Below are 18,800 nucleotides of genomic sequence, written 5' to 3'. Positions count from 1 at the left end.
ATCTCTGGTATTACCATGTTCTCCCATCATCCTGAAGCAGATGGCCTGACAGAAAGCTGCAATGTCTTTTTTTTTTTTTTTCTTTAATATTCAGTTCTAGCACCAGCTGGGTGAAAACATTCAGACGATATTGTATCTGGTCTGATTCATCCACCAATACGTGGTGATATTTCCACCTAGATTCATGGATTTAGGAATCAAGGGACGTAACTGAGAATGTCTCTTACTAAGTAATTTTTACCTCTCTCATGTCCCTACTCTCTTACTTAAGATGTGTTGATATTGGTTAATTTTCTATCTCAGCAATTCAATGAAAGGATGTACATAAGTAAGGGGCCATCTAGAAACCAAATGCCTCCCCCATATTAAAATGAAGGTAAAACACATGAATGAGGAAGCGTCACAAACTGCACAGATGTTGAGGTTTTACTCTACTTAACAACCTATCACGTGAGCCTGTACACTTTCAGGGCAAAAGACAGAAGACCCCTGAGTTACAGACAAAGGACTTTATTACTCACAGCAAGAGCAGTAGAAGAGAGTCAGCATTTTCTTGCACTGGTTTCCTGGGCCCCAATTGCCCCAGAGGGACACGAAGAGAGCCACATGATATTTGCACATGCAGTGGCTTATATCACAGGAGAGGGACCCCCATTTTAGGGCCAGAAACCTATTTATGATGAGAAGTCAGCATATGTGCCCTTTGCTGCACCATCTCGATCTTCCAGGGCTGCTCATTACACAAACATTCCTTAGAAGACGCTCCCGAACAAAAGAAGACAGTGCCAAGATGTGTAGAGACGTGAGAGACCTATGAAGAACTGCCTCCCAACAGGAAGCTTCACATATTTTATTGAAAAAAATCTAAGAAATCATGTGAATCATGTACAACATTTTCTCACAAGAAAACATTTAAGCTGGTTCTTTTAACGTTTCACAGAATTGTAAAACTTTTTAGTTTTCAAAAGGAAAAAACACAATGAAACTACCACAGTATTATAAGTGTTTTGTTTTTTTCTTGTTTCTAGGGAAAAAGCTGAAAAATATTTGGTAAATTTTCTCATGATTTGTGAGGCTAAGTACTATAGTCTTTTATAAATCTGCTAAAAAGATACAAGGAGACGGGTGGATCACTGCTTTCTTTGTTCAAAATATTTAAAAAAAAAAAGCTAAAATCTAATGACAACATGTTAAAATAATACATATTTTTGTAGGATGTTACCATTTCTATACTGATTTCTCTATACTATATCAACAGTGCAATGGTGATTCAGTGTAAATCATTACAGTGTTTCATTGTTAAAATACTTGTGTTCAAGTACATGTTCATGAACATGATCAAAGTCTCTATTTTGACTTTTTTTTTCCATTATTAAAATAAGGTTATAATTACAGTAGAATTTTTCCTATGGATATTTCTAAGTCTGAACCAAATTCATAATACATTCTCTAAAAACCTGTTCAACACTATGAGGTTTGTTATGTTTACACATTTCCTGTAGATTACAGAAAATGGGCTAATTCTGCATCAAGACACCAAAAACCAAAAACGATTTCTCTCCATATATAACTAAACGATTACATTAAGTTAGTATACATTCTGGATAACTCAATGGTATTGGCAGGGAGAGGAGAGCACCTTAGAGAGAGCCCTAACTGAAACAACAAAAAAAATTTTTTTAGAGCCTAATGATCTTGTTTTTTTTTCCCTTTTTATTTTGATTCTGGAAACTGGATCCAACTTATTCATATAAAATTACTTATGAAGCCATATAGTATACGTCGAAATGTTTGTGTAGCCCGGACAGATGCCATATTGGATGTTTGGCAGGCACAAAAATAAATTAATTCGATTAAATTATATGTAATCTGATACTACTTGGTCTGAAAAACATGCTAGTGTGTGTGTTTATAAATAATGTAACTGCAAAGCGCTGTGAGCCAGCCAGCCGCTTGAGGTCAACTCTTCTGCTGCAGCTTCTGGGCGTAGAAGTCCCGGCACGTACCGCAGCAGCGCTGATACCACCGCATGTCCTGACAGAGGTTCTTCTCGCGTATCACTCGGCAGTACACGGGCCACTGATCTCCCAGGCACTTGAACGTCAGCGCGGCTGCGAAGCAGAAATGAGGGAACTCAATGCATGCAGCTATCCTAGGTGCCAGGAGTAGAAACAAACAGCAACCATTTAAGTGGGGCGATTCTGAACATTCACTTTGACTCATTTGTACTGCCTTCCGGAACTTAAAAGAGAGAAAGAAACACAAACACACACATCCTACGAGAAGGAATAAAATGAAGGCAGAATGGTCTTACTGAGGAGCTCTTCCAGACTCATTAAAGCTAGACTCCCCAAATTCAGTGAGTTGTAATGCCAACGGCTTTTAAGGTTCAATTTTATGGCTTTCATTTAAGCTTCTTTTGGATTTTTAGTTGAGAAGATTGAAAAGAAACAATGACTATGCTCGCTATATCCACTTTTATGGGATACAAATGAATAAGTATGGTTACGGATGAAATAGCAAAACGAGTAGGCTCACACTTATTTCATATTCCTTATTTCTTGGAGAGCAGACATACTAGGTGGGCTGTCTGGGGATCTTGATTTCACACATCTTTAAAATCAGAGCTGATTATCAAAAGTGATTGAAATTTACAGTTATAAAGTATGCGGAATCTTTCTTTTGCCACCACTCTAAGATGAATCATTATTTTATTTTTTAAAACCTCAGGGTTTCCACTGTGCTTGTGTGGTTGGGGATATACCTTCAAAAAATAATAAATAGAGAAAATGCCATTTTAATTAAATTTTTCTTGTAATCCATCATTTTCTGCCACATGATACTTCAAGAAGGACTCCAGCTAATTGCTGGAGAAAGGGATTATGTTGTTCTGAATACATGGACTTAGGGCATCTGCTCTAGGATTGCTTAACTTTTTGTCTTAATTACTCTTAATTCTACTTGAACTGATTATTTCCTAGAAATGTTAAGCATTTGGCTTGAAAAAGAGAATTTTTGTGTTTCTGTGAAGAACCAGACTTTTCCATTTGATTGAATCCTATGCTCAAAGAATATCTAAGACAATGAAACTCCTTTCATTTTAGCAATATCGTTCTGTACGATTAAATTGTTACTCTGTAGGTTGTACACACAGATTAAAAGTGAAGGTGTTAAACATAAATTAACCCAACGACAGTCAGGTGGCAGTGCTGTTAAAAGCCCCTAATTGCCAAAGAAATAAAGGCTAATTCATTTATGAAATTTTTTTAGGCAAGTGCAGGCTATATTTACTTAAAATACATAATCTACTTTTTGAGGATAGATTAGATTGAATAACACGAGTTGAGAATATATACGAAACCATTTATAACATAAGAAACTATGTAAATCAATATGTTACTAGCATTTATTTGTATATAATATTATGTCCTTAAGGATTCAAAACTGTTACCTCTTTTTCAGTGGTTTAGATTCAGGTACCCACTCTTCTTGAAAGTCATTTTTACTCTATGTCTCTCCGAAGGACAATTTGTACCCAGGATCAAAAGGAAGGCTATTAACAATGGAGACATTGAAGATATATACCACAACCTCACCTTTCCAGAGACATTACCTTTTTCGATAGTTCTGCCACGAATCTGGTCAGAACCCAAAATATGGTTACATCCTGCAACCCTTTATAAGATGACCTTGAGAGGTGTGGCATTCGTATTTCCAGGACCAGGCACTGAGGAGACAGCTTCAGGAATCCTAAGTGTTTAGTCTTTAGGATTTTTTACCCCCTGACCATTTGCCCTAAACTATAGTTAAATATATCCCGTTTAGTCAGAACAAATCTAACTCCTATAGATTAAGAACTTAACTTTATAATAATATGCAAAACAGAAGAAGCCATAAGCATTTCCATGTTTCTCAAAACCATCCCCTTTTTGGTCTGCTTACCCAGCCTGGGTGATGTTATGGTATTTACATTAATCTTCTCATTGCAGGGTTGAAGGTGGCACGGTCTGTATGCTGCAGGTTTTTCTGAAGAAAAACACTCATTTCCATGTCTTCCTGTGATCTTATGCATGCACTGGATAACACGGGACTGCATTCCTTTGCCACAGGTGATTGAGCACTGGAGAGATACAAGATGTGTTAAAAGTCCTTGTTGCTCTTTCCTTTTTCTAGATTGTGAGCCGCCTTTCCCATCCATCCCTTCCTTAAAATTTAACATGAGTCACAACATCCAGAGTTGATGCAAAATGGGGGTCAGAAATGTTGATACTCATAACTTGAGCATGCCGCTGTTCAGAACCTCTGGCTGACCTCAGGCACAGCATTGGGTCATGAAGGACATAGGTGAGTAAAGGAGAAAGAAAGGGGGACAGTATGACTTGGAGGGAAAGACAGTGAATGATACCAGGGATGCACTGAGGTGGACAGTGTTTAAAGTTCTAATATCTAGTTTGCAACAAATTCATTATTTTTTTTGAAGATTTTATTTATTTATTTGAGAGAGAGAGCATGAGCAGGGGGAGGGGCAGAGGGGGAGGGAGAAACAGACTCTCCGCCCAGCAGGGAGCCCGACCCGGGGCTCGATCCCAGGACCCCGAAATCATGACCTGAGCCGAAGGCAGATGCTTAACCGACTGAGCCACCCAGGTGCCCATAACCTGGATTTTTTTAAATAAAATTTCCTTTTTTTTTTTTTTTTAAGATTTTATTTATTTGACAGAGAGAGTGAGAAAGCACAAGCAGGGGGAAGCAGTAGAAGGAGAGGGAGAAGCAGGCTTCCCACTGAGCAAGGAGCCCGATGCCGGGCTCGATCCCAGGACCCTGGGACCATGACCTGAGCCGAAGGCAGACGCTTAACCGACTGAGCCATCCAGGCGCCCCAATAAAATATCCTTTTAATAAATTCCTTATACTTTAGCTAAATGGAATTTTCTTCATTTGTAAGATATTTTACAAAGAAGAACACACTTGATGTACAATGGTCTTTTATTAGACAAGTATTTTGGGTCCAAATGTATCACCAGATTTAATTTGTTACACACATAAGCGAATGCTTATTTGACTGTGAAAATACAACTATTCTATGGGATCAAAATTACATGTGAAAGAGTAAATATGGCTTTGTTTCTGAAAATAATGATTTATTTGCAAATCCTATTATTTTCTGCATAGTAAAGATTTAGCCTTATGTAGCCAAATAGTTGTAAAGAATTATATCAACTCCAAAGGACATGAACAAATCAAAGTAACACATCATTTTTCAGGATTGTAAAAAATAAAAAAAAGTAACTATTGACACATGATGACTCAAAATATATAATTTTAGCAGATAATGGTTAAATAGTGCCTTTCATAAAATTTGAAAACTCATAAGAGAAAAAGATGTTAGTTGCATTCCTTATGCAAGTTAAGTTTTGTAACAATCTGGGAATAACCTGGAAATGAAAATAGTATCCAGGAAATAATGGAAGTTCTATAATTCATTTAAGTAAAACAGAATCATTTCTGCCTTTGAAACTAACAGAATAAGCTTTATCACAAAATTAAATAGTCTAAAACCTTTTTTAAATAAAAAATAAAAAATGAAAATGAAAAAATAGTCTAATAGCCTTAGGATCTAATTTTCATTAGCATACTTTAGTAATAAAAAAATCAGGCTCTTACTAGTAATAATCTTCTTTATAAAACACATTTTGGTAAAAATTTTATAGGTGAAAAGTGAACAGATATTTGAAATAAAACAATTGAAATCACAAGGTATCTTCTAAATTAGCTCTTACTTTATTATAGAAGATACTACTAAACAGGTGGATAGTTCCTCAAATCATGTCACTATGATTAAAGACAGAGGTTAAAAGAAAAAGCCAAAATAATTCTGGCCTTGAAATGAGGAGACTGGGCTCTAATATTGTCTCGTACAACTAATTTACCTGGGACTTATTTTTCCTTTTTGTTAGGAAGGCATTGCAGTAGATTATAACTACACTTTCGGGTCTAAATTACTACAAAAGTAAAAATTCCCAATCACGGATTATGAAAAGTGACTGTAGTGGGGCAACTGTTAAGTGGTGAAGCCTCGTAACAGGAATGACTCTCTAATTTCATCATCGAGTTATTCAGTGTGCCAGCCAACAACAGTACGATACAGGTTCTGTCAAGATTATAGTTTGATTAAATGTCTCAGAATATCCAATTGGCTATTGAATTTTCAAGTGCTGATTTGATCACCCGTTATGTTCAGGATCCCATGCAGAAAATAAAGACAGCAATAAAAAAAAAATATGATGGAGTTGGTACTTTCATCAGTAAACTTTATGAACAAGACACTAAAACATATAAAACAGATGGACTCAGAAACAGATTATGAAACAAGGCAGAAGTTGGGCAGTTTCATCCACTTTTAGCCAAGTGTTTAATATTTAATTAATTAATTAATTAATTTTTAATTTCCCCCCGATTATTTAGTATTTTAAACAATGAGTTGCCCTATAGAACGACAGTTGGCTGCTTTAAGATCAAGGGAAACTGACATCACTACTTCCAGAAGATTTTACTTCCTATGATACTAACACTAGTTAGCATTTACTTAGTATTTATTATATGTCAGGGCCTGTGTTAGGCCATAATTATTTTGGTATCTCCTATGAAGCCCATGAATACTAGTTTTATTCCTTTTACACAGATAAGATAGAGGCTCAAATAAGTGAAATAAATTGCCTAAAGCTTTATAGTTAAGAAGTAGTGGAATTGGAATTTCAACTCACATATACTAAATTCAGAGATCGGATGCTTAAGCATTCCTTGATAGTAGAACATTGCTAATACTCCTCTTTATGTTAATAGTCAGGTATCTTTTCTTGTCCCTATCCTGCCCAATGGACCTCTAATCCTCGTATCTTACTATTAACTTAAACATTAGTGAATTAGAAGGGCTTTCTTGTTTCGTTTTGCTATAACCCAGGTTATAAGATAGGAGATAAACTTGTTCGCCTTAAAGACAATTCACATGCGGGCGCCTGGGTGGCTCAGTTGGTTAAGCGACTGCCTTCGGCTCAGGTCATGATCCTGGAGTCCCAGGATCGAGTCCCGCATCGGGCTCCCTGCTCGGCGGGGAGTCTGCTTCTCCCTCTGACCCTCCCCCTTCTCATGTGCTCTCTCTCATTCTCTCTCTCAAATAAATGAATAAAATCTTAAAAAAAAAAAAAAGACAATTCACATGCATGATTTGTCATGAGACAGGGTGAGCATATAATTTCTCACCCAAATCAGGGCACTTGTGATAGAAGTGGTTAAAATTATTTTTCCTATGGGGCGCCTGGGTGGCTCAGATGGTTAAGCGTCTGCCTTCGGCTCAGGTCATGATCCCAGGGTCCTGGGATCGAGTCCCGCATCAGGCTCTCTGCTCCTTGGGAGCCTGCTTCTCCCTCTGCCTCTCTCTCTCTGTCTCTCATGAATAAATAAATAAAATCTTAAAAAAAAAAAAAAATTATTTTTCCTATACTACAGGCACACACTGGACAGTCCTGGGTAATCTGGGGCATACAGTCACCTCATCTACAGACATTTTACTGGTAGATCTATGTATTAGATGATAAACACAAATGAGTGGACGCCGGAAATAGCTATTACATTTCAAGCATATCTAATACGCTTTTACACAGAATGTCTTGGTTAAACTTTGTCATAATCCTCATAACTTTAAAAATGAAAAGAGTGAGGTTCATAAGGATTATTTCATTCTTTCACTCATTCAATATTTACTGCAAGTCCACAATGTGCCAAACACTGTTCTGGATATTGGGATACGACAGTACATAAAATAGACAAAAACACATGGCCCCCCAAGGAGTTTACATTCTAATAGGAAGGAGCAGGAAAATAAAGATTTAAATTTCATTGTACATTAGATATTGACAAGTGCCATGGAAACACTAATGCTGGGAAGGAGAGCTTGGGAAAGTCTGGGGTCTGGGACTTAGTAATTCAAATGGGGGGTGATCAGAGAAGGACTCATGGGAGGGGTGACAGACTTGCTCCACAAAAAGGAGAGACAAACATCAAATGCAAGTCTTTTGATTCCAAATATGCTGTTCTTTCCACTGTGTTTCTATACATCTCAGATTAATTTCAATGGCTTTTTCTTTCTCTCTCTCTCTTTCCCTTTTCCTCTTCTTTCCTACCTTCCTTCCCTCCCTCCCTCAGTCTTTTTATCTAATACATTCTAAATCTTGCTCTTCACAAAAGTACCAAGTAAATTTAAAATGTATTTGAAACAAGGCAGCACTCTAGACTTTCACTAAAGGCTAAAACGCTAAAATGTCAACATTAATTTGCCAGCAACTGGTAAAGAAACACAAGGTGTACCTGATAACTTGCTATTTGATATTTCTTTTACAAGGAAAGTTCCCTGACTAGAGTATTTTAAATAGAGAGACTTGTATTGTCTGACAAAAACTCAATAGTTAATCTTGCCCGGAAGGACCTTTGAAACAAAGCACCTCATGAATCAATTCCATGAACTAGAAGCCTTTAATTATGAACAGGAAATGCAATCTTGATGTCCCAGATTTACCAGAGTAAAAAGGAAACCGTAATCTTTAGAACAAACTTAAACCGTTTAGAAAATTGCTCACATGATTTTGGAGTTAATTTTGACCAAGATAACAAGGTACAAGGAGAACTAGTGTTGGTAATCCCTCTTTCTCTGGAAGTGAAATTTGTTTTACTGACTTAGTGATATGCATCATTTCAGTCTACTTGAGAAAATTATGACCTTCCCTGAACTTGGGAACACATGGGCCATATCTTTAGATAATATCACCATAGATTTCTCTTTTAATGGAACAAATCCTTCCTGGCCCTGGAACATTAGTGACAACTTTTAACTGGATTAAATTATGTTTACACTGTACCTTACGTATCAAACACTAAGCATGGTTAGGGAAACTTTCTCAATAATTCACATTTTGGACTATTAAAATAATTAGGGAAGTCATTTAGTAAATGAGAACCATGAATACAAATGTTGGCAATCAATAAGAACGCTTTATCCTCTTTTAAAACAAGATACACATTTATAGAACCTTATAACCGTTTCTATTACCTGAAATTTTATTTTCTTTCTGTCATTCTTGTGCCAGGTAATAAGAACTAACAGACTTTATTCTAGCTAAGAAAATTTCATTTAAACTAACTGGAAGAAAAATAACTGGAGAAGCAAGCGATGTACAAGTTGGGGTAAGCGTATGTGGATGTTTCCTTGGCTCATATATTTTTCTAAAAATGGCCAAGGATGACCTGGTGTTAGATACAGATATAAATCTTGGAAAGTTATTTGTACTGAGTTAGGTGATAGCCCTGCAGTGGACAGGGACCAGCTTGGTTTCACAAACTTATGAATTGGCCTAAATGCAAACACATGAAGGGAAATAGAAAAAACGTAGGAAAAACAAACACACTAAAAACTTTCTTAACAAACTCTTAACTATGTGGCATTATTATAGAAAGAGATGAAATGAACTATGAATGGCTGTGAAGTCCATCTCATGGGTAGGCCAAGGTGTGGAATCCTTCCTTCCATCACAAAAGATGGATGAGTGTTGAGGCACTGCCCAACGTGTGAACTGCAGGGAGAAACTTACCATGGACATTTCACTCCTGACATAATATTATTTATGGCATTATTAGACAGTGTTGCTCAGGTCTTGGTTTAAGACTTTGAAAAACATGTAAACACCTTAGAGAAGGTGTTCAAGAAAAGGCTGTATATCTTGAGACATTTTATTGATGCCTGATGAAATGATTTGTTTTCAAGTCTAATCTTGAAAGATTGAAGATAATTAGGTCTTAATTAGCACAGTGGTATAAATAAGTTTTTGATGCATCGAACACTACATAGAAGATATGAGTGGGCTCTGCTGCTAAATTCTCATTATTTTATATAGAAATATTCCTTTTATGATAGATTTGAATATGTTTATCAAGAATCTGCATCTTTTAAAAATAATCTACATGTGTTGTTCCCTAAAGTTTCTATGAATACCATTATGCTGAGTGACATAAATTTACTAAATAGTAGTGAATGACAGCAAACGTGCTCTGTAATACACTTACATAAGTAAAACATGCTTAATTCAAAAAAAAGAGCTACATAAGCACCAAGAAATAGCCACATACAAATTTATAAAGTGTCAAAATCACAGAGGAGAATGATTTTCAGAGATTCTCAATGTTTATAGGTTCTTGTCCATTGCACTACTTGAATCTACTTTTGCAATGTGATAGAATTATCTTTCTGTCAATTGAAAATTCATGAATCATGTAGGAATTTCCATAACAGCTCATGGTAAAATCTACCAAGTGTCATATCTCTGTTAAATTCATCAAAGAACATTGCTTTCTTCTTGTCTAAGAAGTGATCTACGTACTTCTAGAAAAGTTATTTTCACTTAAGAACCCTTTATAAATGGCATATCCACAAATATCTCTTAACTACCCACCTATGTAGAGGGGAGACTCTCATTCTTTGCACTGATCTCTGATTCTTCCAGTGCTTCTGTGCTTGATAGGTTCTGAGATCAAGTAGATCTACTCTGCATATGTGATTCTGAACATGGAGCTAAAAACCACTTCCACATCTAGTCCTAGGTATGGAGATTCTGTAGTAAAGCGCCAAACTTTAAAATTGTTGGTTAAATGATAGTTTCTTACCTCTCCTTTCAGGACATTGGAATAGTCACAAAGACAATGTTTTGGTGCTAGTTATTTGTTATCCTGGATATTTAGATAACTTGGATTTGGCAACACAACGGGACAGTGTAGTATAAATAAATTTGTAGACTCAGTTAAATAATCAACTAGCTTGCCAGTGAGTTCATAGAACTATTAATCTGTGCATATTAAACTGTAAAACTCTTCAAGGTGTAAATGCTGTCAAATGTCCTCTGAAACATCACATCAAAGAGGCAGAAAACCCAACAGTAAAAATGCTACCCTAAGATATTTATTTGCAGTTTTGTTGCCTAACAAACATAACTAACCCTGGTTTGCTTTTGAGATCCTTAGAAAGACAAAATTTCAGTATATTCAGGGGTTAAAAATAATAATTCTCACACTTGGCCAGCAGAGAGATTACCCGAGATTCCTTCCTTCTAGACTGTGCCAAAGATATATATTTTGGAGAGCATGTGTATTCTCTAGGCCAACAGCGAAGGAAGGCTCTGTAATGCTTTACTCATTTCCAGCTGGCCTCTGTACGAAATAGGAATTCCTAAATTAAGAGAAAATTGTCACTGGCAAACAGAGTTCAAAAAAATTTTTGAAACCAAATATAATAGGCAATCTCACAGAACCTGATATAATCTCTAATGATCAGTGCCAATCTATAACAAGGTTAACAGCATTGACTTGGATAATTTGTCTTTGGGAATAAGTGGATTATTCCAGAGTGGTTTAACAAGAGTGAATTAGCGTTCGCAGTGGAGAGTGGACCTCATAAGGAAAGTAAATGATGACTTCTACTGGAAATTATTAGCACAGCATTCCTATTCATTTATGTATATGTTTGGCAGTTCCATCTTTCAACTTTTTAATAAAGTGAGTGTGAAACAAGCATACTAAGGAACAAAAGTTAGGTTTGTTTTTTAAGATTTGCTATGTATTTTGGTCAGTGTTTCAGCGTCTTTTTAAAGTAGTTCATCTGCCTTATTTAACACATGGGTATTTGGAATTGAATCTATTCCTAGAGGTCAGATGTTTGAGGATTTTTTTTTGCATATGTGTTTAATTAATTCATCATTTAGTTCTACAGTTCAAACTATTCTTTTCTCTTTAATGAAAATGTCTGCATATCATTAGAACAAATCAAGGAAATGTGTGGCACAATCAAGCCGAATAGCTTATGAATGAGTAGCAGAGAAGTGAATATGTTATGAAAGGGCCATCAAATTAACCCCCCAAATCATTTTTTATATCAAAGTACACATTGATCACCACAATAATGGAAGAAAAAAGATGTTTTGCATTAAGCAATTAATAAACACAGAGTCTTGAACACATTTGCGATTCTACTAGCCTATGAATCACACGGTGTTGGAGAGTTGAAAAAAGACTATTGAGACATTTCTATTTTATCTCTATCATTCCAGTGAAACATCTTCCCACCAGAGAGAACTGTTTGGAATGACGGCGATTGAATTTCCTTTTCAAATAAAATGCTTTCCAGGTCTAGTTGAACAATCCTGTGTCCAAAATGGATCAGATCCCTCTGTGGCCATGTGAGAGAAGTGTGTATGTTTTGTTTTGTTTGTTTTAATAAAGTCTTGGTTTAAAATAGCACAGAGAGCACTATGTTAGTTACCTTTAAGTTATGCCAACCTGAAATAAACCAAGTATTTGCCAGGCCACAGAGAAGATTCGTGAGTGTGCTCTGCTTCCATCCACTGCTTTCTTTCCAGGTTAGATGACTGCCATCTAAACTGATGGCAGCTCTTGCAGTCACATGGATTCCAGAGAATGCAGAAGAAGTCCACCAGCTACCTCAAAGCTCAATGTTAAGCACTTTTTTGGCTTAAGCAATATGTTATTCAGATAAGGGTGGATTTACCTTTTTTTTAAAAAAAAAAAATCACATTTTTTAAGTAGTTTGACCCACCATACAGAAAAAGGTCAAGGGAGTCATATATTTACATACAGTTATACTGATTGATTTTCCTGAAGAAAAATAAGCTAGTTACTAATCCTTCTGTAGTAAAATATATGCGACATTGTAGTTCTTACAGAATTAGAGTCAGAAAATAAAATGGATCAGAAGAAAAGAAATGCAATGTTTAGATGTAGACTACATTTTTTGCTTACTTGATGACAAAGTTTAGTGATCATTTATTCAATAAACATCACTAAATATAATGCAATATTCTGGTCACGCAGAGAGATTTGTGAGAAGGGTAAAGGGGGTTAAAATATTCTTTTTTTAAAAAAATATTTATTTATTTACTTGAAAGAGAGAGAGAAAGCAGGGGGAGAGAGAATCTTAAGCAGACTCTGCTGAGGATGGAGCCCAATGTGGGGCTCGATCCCAGGACGCTGAAATCATGACCTGAGCTGAAATTAAGAATCGGATATGTAATCAACTGAGGGATCCAGGTGTCCCAAGATATTCTTAATCAGACAGCAAAACATAAGGCAGTAAATAATTAATAGAGAAAAAGTAACAAAGTGCAAAGAAATTCTGTCATTTATTGTGGAAGCCTTTGAAAAATCAGACACTTCAGATGGTCCTTGAACGACTCAAGTATTGGAGGAAACACATTCTAGGCGAAGATATTTCAACAAAGACACAGAGAATGTACAAGTACAAACTGCTCAGGCCTCAGCTTAGTGGAGATACCCAATTAATGAGAATAATAAGACAGTTCTCAATAGGTAAGTTAGGACCAGAATATGGAAAGCTTTGAATGCCAGCATGAGTATCAAAAGGCAATTCTCTGGAAATACTTATATAGGATAGAGTGATGAAGTCAGCCCTGTAAGTGGATGGGTCTGAAATAGGAGTACGCGGGGAAGGAAGCACATTAGAAACTGTTACTCTAATCCTGGGGGAAAAAAATAAAAAGGACTGCATTATTATATTGGAAGCAAAAAACAACTGAAGCAAAGCCCCATTTGTATCAAGAAGAAGAGCCAAGGATAGTTTCCAGCCCGGGGAGCTGGGAAGCTGATAATTGACATTTTTCAAGAAAAAGGAAATTGGGAGTGGGGTATGGTTTGAGGAAATAAAATGAGGAATTTTGTTTCAAATATACACAATTTGAGGAACTCTTGGCATGCTGATGGCGGAGTCCAAGGGCAACTGAAGTTTGAGCAGAGAATAAAGACACAGCCTGCCTCTCCCTCAACTCTCTCCAGCTACACTCCCTTTCCTAGCTACACTCCCTCCTTGGGCACAATTAGACTTGAAAAATTTAAACATCATCTAAATGTAGATGATTCCAAAATTTATATTTCCATCCCGATTTCTCTTCTCTGATCTACCTACTAGATGTCAGTATTTAAGTCTTTTACAGGCAAATGAAACAGTTCAAAACAGAAGTGGAAATCCTTCCCCTCCAACTTGACTCTTCTCTTAGGGTTTCCTATTTCCTATCACAGAAGCATCATCCATACAAATTATTCAGACCAGAAAGCCAACCTGGGAGTCCTTCTTAATACCTTAATACCTGCTTCTTTCTTATCTCCCCCCACAAATAACCAACCCCAGTCCTGTTCATTTTAACCTCAAAACAATTTCTCAAAGCCAACCATTTCTCCTCATCTCTACTTACACTACTATATGAATGGCCAGCATTTACTTGGTTACTATGTATCTGACACTATGCTAAGAACTTTCCATGAATTATTTCATTTGGATTCATTAACTTATCTGAACAGAAGATCCAGAATTCAAACCCAAGGCTGTGGGACTCCATACACCGAGCTATCATACCTCTTACAGATCCCAATCTTCTCCCCTCCCTAGGAATTTTGTAATTCTCTCGGCATCTTTCTATAACCATGACATCAGTCAGTTTTGACATGGTAGCCTGAAAATATTTGAGTATTAGGAAAGTATGAGTTTTCTTTTAATTTCAGACAGAAAATGTTAACCTGTTTATAAAATTAAAAGTAATATATGGATATGGTAGAATTACAAGCACAGAAGGCCTTTTTTTCCAATGTAATTCAAATAAACTACTCTTTGTATATCTGTGCAGAAAATTTTTTGAAAAAGATTTTATGTATTTATTTGAGAGAGAGCAAAATTTCCTAAATTTTGGAATCATCTACATTTAGATGATGTTTAAATTTTTCAAGTCTAATTGTGCCCAATTTATTTGCAAGCTGGGGAAGGAGCAGAGTGGGGAGGGAAGGGGACAAGCAGACTCCATGCCAAGCATGGAGCCCAAGATGGGGCTTGATCCCAGGACCCTGAGATCATGACCTGAGTCAAAACCAAGAGTCGGATGCTTAACTGACTGAGCCACTCAGGCACCCCCAAATTTTTAATATGTATAAAAACCATCATGTAAACAACTTCAGTCCATACTCTATGACTCTTCTGCATAATATTTGCTCACTTAATAGTAGGTCTTGGAGAAACCTTCCCATCATTATGTATTTATCTATAAATATATTTTTAAATACTACAGTATGCTACTGTTTGAATATGGTATTATGATTTATATAACTAGTTAATGGACATATGGGTCGTTTCCAAATTTTTGTTGTGCCAAAGAAGGCTGCAATGAGTATCTTCATAAATACGGTTGGCAAATTAGGTAAGAATGTCTGTAAGGAAAATCTTTGGCACTGGAGTTGTTGAGTCAAAGAATGTGTGCATTTCAAAATGAGGTATCATTTTTCTCACTATCAAATTGGTTAAAAGAAAGTGTGATAACATCCAATCTTAGTAGTATGGGGAAACAGATATGTGGAGGCACCTGGGCAGAAAGAAGTAGAAATTGCTCCCCGTAGATGGAGCTTTCTGATTGTCCCATGGCACCCCTCAGTCAACATCTCTTGTTGCCTTTCTGAGCCCTGAAGCCGTGCATGCATGCATGTGCATGTGTGTGTTTATATCTAAACGTGTTTCCTAGTTTTATTTTCCTATATGGACTTGTACATATTCTGTATATAGTATATAAAGTTACAGGTTTATATATTTCTAATCCAACCAATTTGTGTTTTGTCTCTAAAGTAGATCTTTCATTTTAAGTAGCTCAAAATACTCTTCTTTGGACTAGGCACCATTTGGACCACTGCATCACTGACACTGGATTATTACTTTTACTTGCACAGTTAGAGCACTGTGATATTCAGAAAGACCTACAGTTGCTTTGGCACATTTTACAGATGTAGGAATGAGGTTAGGGGGCCTGTGGAACTGCTCTCTGGCATACAAGATTGATGCTGGTTGTGCTCCTGGGCTCTCTGGGTGCCCCAGACAAACTTAAGCAAAACCAGGGACCTGGTAAAACAATTTTCCCTTTTGTTACATTCTGCATCCAAAGACCCCATATGATGCCTTTCTAACTGGCTACTCATTTGCGTATGTTTCTTGCATTTTATTTATTTATTTATTTATTTATTTTTTAAAGATTTTATTTATTTATTTGACAGAGAGAGACATAGTGAGAGAGGGAACACAAGCAGGGGGAGAAGGAGGGGAGAAGCAGGCTTCCCCACGGAGCAGGGAGCCCAATGTGGGGCTTGATCCCAGAACCCTGGGATCATAACCCGAGCCGAAGGCAGACGCTTAACGACTGAGCCACCCAGGCGCCCCCATGTTTCTTGCATTTTAAAGATGTCTTTCTCTGGTAGTCCTGGTGATCTGGTTCTATCTATCTCCGGATATCCTCTATTTGGTAAACATATACTTCACTACATCTAAGCAAAAAACACTCAGTGCTAAGACTACTGAATTTAGAACATTCTTATCAAATTTCTTTGTATTTTTTAGTGGAAACTTTCCATCCCCATCCAACAACCTACTGACACTCAGTGTCCCCAAAATGAATTTTGGCATGTTCCATGCTCTATACCCTATAAAGAACATCAAGAGTAATTTTTTAATTAAGTCATATTTATTTACTGAAATGCTTTCAGGTATGATTTATAAAGTGAAATTACAGATACCCTGGTATGTAGCAAAAGAGCATTGATAGTATTATTTTATAAGTCTAGCAATTTTTCAAGGACTTATTAAGAAGACAGTATAATTAAGCCTTGTAGATTAAAAAAAATCCTCTTGCATTTTTCAATCCAAAGGATGTTAAATACATGTTCTTATATCTGCATTTATAATTATACATGTATATGCATATATAGTATATACATTATATATATATATACACATACACATAGACACAGAGACACCACTTCAATCTCTCTAAATTATAAATCTTCTCTAGATAGAAGATATAACACAGATAGTATGTGTGCATCACTTTTTAAGCTAATATATTTCTGCTATGTTCAATCATATCAGCCAAATGCTTTGACAACTTTGAGTAATTCAAACATTTTAAAATTTGTGGTTTTTTTAATAAATTCATTTTTTAAATATTTATTTATTTGAAAAAGAGAGAGCAGAGAGAGAAGGGAGCATGAGCAGAGGGGAGGGACAGAGGGAGAGGGAGAAGCAGATTCCCTGCTGAGCAGGGAGCCCGATACGGGGCTCGATCCCAAAACCCGGGATCATGACCTGAGTTGAAGGCAGATGCTTAACTGACTGAGCCACCAAAGTGCCCCCCACCTTTTTTTAAATGTACCTGGGGCAAGAGATCAGATTCTTAGGAGACTTTAAAACTAAAAATGGTAGCAATGCAAAAAATGCCCCACTCTCTTGCAGTATAAAGAGTCAGAGGCAAAACAATTTGATAGCCAATAGTTTGGGGATTTTGTGCATGGTTTAGAAGACAGCTATCTTCTCCAGATAGAATGGTGAATAGCAAATTGTGTAAATGCTCAGTGGATGTATCTGAACAACACAGTAGAAAGTCTTTCCTGATGAAAAGTATCCTGTTTATCACTAATTTCTTTACTATGAACAGCTTACTCAGAGACAAGTGTATTTCGAAGTAAATATTCCTATAATGTAAAATATGTCTTCTGTAGGACATCTTGCCCAAATGTTTAAAACCAAACCCACAACCTCTGATTTCTTTAATTCATTGACTATCCAACAATGATAGATTTCAGGGTAACAGATTCATGTTCATTTATGAGGTAGCTGCTCAAATCTTCCTGTTTTAGGAGACTCTAATTATAAAAAACGGTAGGCAGTTATCTTTCCAATGACTTGTAGACATAATTAGAAAATAATGCTATATAGAAATGCTAATCCACCAAGAAGAGTTTTTTAGATTATAGATAATTTCAGTTTGGCTTCAATCTACAAATTTTCTCCTGTTTCAAAAAAGGCACTTACAAAACTAGTGTTTTAAATTTGAGTAATCTAATGTAAGCCTTGCCAAAGTGTATTACAGTAAATAACAAACTAGCTATATGCTCTGCAAAAGTGATCTTTGGTTAAAAGAGAAAAGAGAAGAGAAACACTAGAGTCTCTCTTTGAGATTTACCAAGTATAGAAAAACGTTAAAGGATCTGAAAGTCCTATAGCAAACAGTATTTGATTATCTTTGTTTAACTACATTATTTCTCACACCTGGAGACCATATCCCAAGGAATGAGTTTTCCATGGAACTTAATGTGGGGAATGTAAGACTTAAGAATTCATAGATTAATATAAATTTAGTCTTATAAAAATGATGACATTCGGGTCTTTGGTAAATATCAGTCTTAGTAATGTATCTATTTAACAATACATTCTCTCCATTATAGCAGTTGTCATTTTATTCATTCCTTTGATTCTCTGATGTCAGCTGATACTTAACATTTTCTATTTTTACATTCTATTAAGGTATTTAATTTGGTTATTTGCAGCTAAGTATTTCTTTAAATTTGAATGGGAAATTCTCTAACAAGGGGTTAAACTTCCCTCTACTACTCTGTTACAAATCCACTTGGTTTATTTGTATTAAAAACCAGCAAGATAGGGCGCCTGGGTGGCTCAGTCGTTTAGCGTCTGCCTTCGGCTCAGGTCCTGATCCCAGAGTACTGGGATCGAGCCCCACATCGGGCTTCCTGCTCGGCGGGAAGTCTGCTTCTCCCTCTCCCACTCCCCCTGCTTGTGTTCTCCTCTCGCTGTGTACCTCTCTGTCAAATAAATAAAATCTTTAAAAAAAAAAACCCAGCAAGATATA

The 18,800-nt window shown here is 36.3% G+C and overlaps 1 protein-coding gene across 1 annotated transcript in view; it reads right to left on the bottom strand.

Annotated features, from left to right (window-relative positions):
• Window positions 1-498: 498 nt before the first annotated feature.
• Window positions 499-18,800, bottom strand: part of ADAMTS19 (ADAM metallopeptidase with thrombospondin type 1 motif 19) — a 253,350-nt gene continuing 235,048 nt past the window's right edge. Inside the window, exons 22-23 of the mRNA XM_035014047.1 lie at window positions 3,943-4,120; window positions 499-2,111 (exon numbers count right to left, since the gene is read on the bottom strand). Of these exons, the coding sequence (XP_034869938.1) occupies window positions 1,960-2,111; window positions 3,943-4,120 (330 nt within the window). The 3' untranslated portion in view covers window positions 499-1,959. The remainder of the gene's footprint in view (window positions 2,112-3,942; window positions 4,121-18,800) is intronic.

This window comes from Mirounga leonina, unplaced genomic scaffold, assembly GCF_011800145.1.
Source record: "Mirounga leonina isolate KUSES-001 unplaced genomic scaffold, KU_Mleo_1.0 Mir_168, whole genome shotgun sequence".
NCBI lineage: Eukaryota > Metazoa > Chordata > Mammalia > Carnivora > Phocidae > Mirounga > Mirounga leonina.
This window is presented reverse-complemented; position numbering and strand designations above follow the sequence as displayed.